This window comes from Camponotus floridanus, unplaced genomic scaffold (assembly GCF_003227725.1).
Source record: "Camponotus floridanus strain SB8 unplaced genomic scaffold, Cflo_v7.5 scaffold220, whole genome shotgun sequence".
Classification (NCBI taxonomy): Eukaryota; Metazoa; Arthropoda; class Insecta; order Hymenoptera; family Formicidae; genus Camponotus; species Camponotus floridanus.
Window position 1 is genome coordinate 142092 of NW_020229349.1, and position 3200 is coordinate 145291.

The 3200-nt window shown below is 52.8% G+C and overlaps 1 protein-coding gene across 1 annotated transcript; it reads right to left on the bottom strand.

The window, feature by feature from the left end:
* Positions 1 to 524: 524 nt before the first annotated feature.
* LOC112637926 (matrix metalloproteinase-24-like) lies at positions 525 to 2186 on the bottom strand. Its single transcript, XM_025408693.1, has one exon. It carries the CDS (start codon positions 2184 to 2186, stop codon positions 525 to 527), a length of 1662 nt encoding a protein of 553 aa, XP_025264478.1.
* Positions 2187 to 3200: the final 1014 nt, after the last annotated feature.

Sequence of the window (3200 nt, forward strand, 5' to 3'; positions counted from 1 at the left end):
TCTTGATCACGGGCGGAGTGTCCGAACAATCGCGGGTGGTATCCTCGTTCTTGGCGGAAGCCGCGTAATTGTCTCGACGATTAGGCGGAGCGACGAAGGGGCCCGTCATCGGCGGCGCCGACGGAGTCGCGGGCGTCGCGGGCGTCGCGGACGAGTCCCCGAACACTCTGCGGTACTCCTGTCCGAGTCCGGCGAACATGATCGGTCTCGCGAACAGGGCTTCAATGTTCATAGGAAAACACTGCGGTGGCGACGGCGTCGTTAACGTTGGTCGTCGCGAGGAGAGAGAGAAATTCGTCGGAGACGCCCGCTTAGAATCGTACGCGCGTTAATCGCGAGTATCGTCGGAAATGTCGCGCGACGATCGAGACGCGCCTTATATACGACGCGATCTCGATCCTCGTCTCGATATCTTTATTCTCGACGCGCGCACGTTAATTAATGCAGCAGAAGCGGTTTAGAACAGCGGTTTAGAACAGCATATTAAATGTAATCTTAACGTTAGGTTTCAGGATTTCCTGATCTTAGTCGTCGTCGTCATCGTCGTTGCGCGGTCTTTCGAAGGACGCGTATTCCAGACGATACAGCTTGGAGACGAGTTCGCTCAATCGACGCAGAATGCCATCGGCTGGGCATTCTATTCCCAGTATGCTAAGATCGAAAGGACCAGCTGCGATTATCGCGTCTAGAAACTCGCTGTACGCGTAATAGTCGCGTTTCTTCAAAAAATAGAGATTACTGTCGACGTGGCGGAAGGCGGCCGTTATCGCGGGTGGTATCCCGGAAAACGTATCCCGCAGAGCGCCGTGTCTCGCGACGGTCATCGCGCAGTCGTTTATCTCGGCTATTTTATCGTCGTTGTATATGACATAGCTGCGCCCGGCGTGCGTGTTTATCGCGGCGTTTATCCTAGCGTCGCGGGGAAATCCGACGTATTCGACGGATCTAGGCCATCCCGCTTTAAGATGAAAATTCGAATCGGCGAGGTAGACGTAGTCGCCGGCGAATATCGCGATATCGCCCGACGGTCTCTGATACACGGCCGATACGCGAGTGAGATTGCGGGGGAGGAACTTAAAGTAGTCGGCGAACGAGAAGGGCACTCCGTAGCGTCTCTCCCTCATATCGACGGGCCACACGTTGCATTTACGCGCGACGTACAGGCGACGATTCATGATTAGCGCTCCGTCTACGCGCTTCAAGGCGCATAGATCCGCGGTATCGGAGGGAGCGAGCGGCGGCTCGATCGTTTTCGCGGTCGTCGGCTGAGCCGCGGCTGTCGTCGTCGAAGCCGTCGTCGTCGTCGTTGTCGTCGTGGTCGTCACCGCAGTCGTCGGAGTAGCATCGACGATCGTAGGAGTCATCGTCTCTCTCGATCCGTAGAGATTTCGCACGTTTACGACGTCCTCTACGCTCAGCCTAAGCGGATATCGTCTTTCCTCCGAAGGCGTGTACGCGTACATGACCGAGTCATCCCTCATACTGTGAGTCAGACCCAGAGTGTGACCGATCTCGTGTGTCAGCGTCTGAAGGAGATACAGCCTGTCCGACGAGGGCCTGGTCAGCGTGATGTGCCACGGCTCCGTCTCGTCGACGTGCAACTCGGTCACTTGATCGGGCTCTCTCGTCGGAAAGAACGCGTGAGCGACGACCGATCCCGGTCCCGCGAACGGCGATGGGCACGAGCCCCCGTTGTCGCTGTTCTCGTACGCGTGAGCGCCGGATTGATAGGATATCAGTATATCGGGGCGCAGCGAGTCGCGCGAGAACGTCAGAGCGGATTGCTCGGACCACAGAGCGAACGCGCTCTGAGTCGTGCGCAGAGTATTTCTGTTCGCTAGTTTGAAGTTCCACGTGAGATGCGTCCTCGGCCACTTTCTCGTCAACGGGCTGTAGGCGCGAATGTCCGCGACGCCGCATCGCGGCCTGCGCATGACGCGAATCGTTTCCACGGTCAGAACGCCGTTTCCCGGCAGACCGTAGTATTCTTGAAACAACGATAGCGCTTCGCTCAGGGCGGTCGCGTTGTCCAGTAGCGACGACTGCTGATGATTCTCCTCGTTCTCCAGAAAGCCGTAGGTTCGAAGATAACGGAACGCCTCCGCGACGTCATCGTAGGTCGGCGTCGCCGCGACGGCCGCGAGCAGGGATATCGTCAGCGCGAGCGATAACGCGACGCGCGTCATGGCTCTCGCGAGGCGCGCGGGGGTCGGGACGGTAGCGAACTATCGCGCGCGCGCGTCCTTCGGCGATACGTCGTTCTCCAGAACGCGAGAAAGCGTCGTACGAGGGAGAAGGAGGAGGCGAGGGAAGGGGAGGGTAGATACTCTCGGACGCGCGAAAAGGATGATCGAGCGAACTTTTTTTTTTTTTAAAAGAAAAATGATTCGTTATTCGTATAAAAAATAGAAAAGGGAGAGGAAAGATACTCTAGGACGCGCTAGAGAGGTGATCGAAAAGAAATGATTATTCGTACAAAAATGATTTTTTTTATTCGTACAAAAAATTATTCTTCATTCGTACAAAAAAATGTGCGCGATCTACGCGTACTTATATAACGCGTTTAATGCATAATATTCTAATGGGCGTAAAATCGAGCCACTTGACGCGATATCGAAGCACGCGATACGCGCGTGTATATTAGTCTCGCGATACTTGTCGGAGGACAAGGAGGAGGTGAATGAGGTGAATGTAGCGTATCGCTTTACGAGTAAGAGATGTTTATATGAATTCCGACAGGGTTATAACGCTTAATATAACGCTTAGTATAACGCTTAGTATAACGTTAAATATAACGCTTAATATAACGCTTAATATAATGAACTAATTACACAGCCGATACGCGAGTGAGATTGCGGGGGGGGAACTTGAAGTAGTCGGCGAACCTTATATTATAATATTCTAATATAATGTTCGAGAGAACGCGGGGTCTTCGAGTCCTCCTCCCTGTTTGATCTCGATGATCGCGCGACTATCGACGATGGATGCGATATGGCGATTACAATATACGATTATTAAACATATGCGATTAAAATATACGACTATTAAATATATGACTATTATATATATACGAATGACCTGTAAGAACGACTAAGAACGACCTGTGAGAACGACCTGTGAGAACGACCTGTGAACCGATACGGAATGCAAAGAGCTACTTCTTAATGCTCTCGGGAACGACGTAATATCAGCTATTACTC

What these genes read in the sequence shown, in the direction of transcription:
- LOC112637926 (XM_025408693.1), bottom strand. Translation starts at nt 2,186, where the DNA reads ATGACGCGCGTCGCGTTATCGCTCGCGCTGACGATATCCCTGCTCGCG.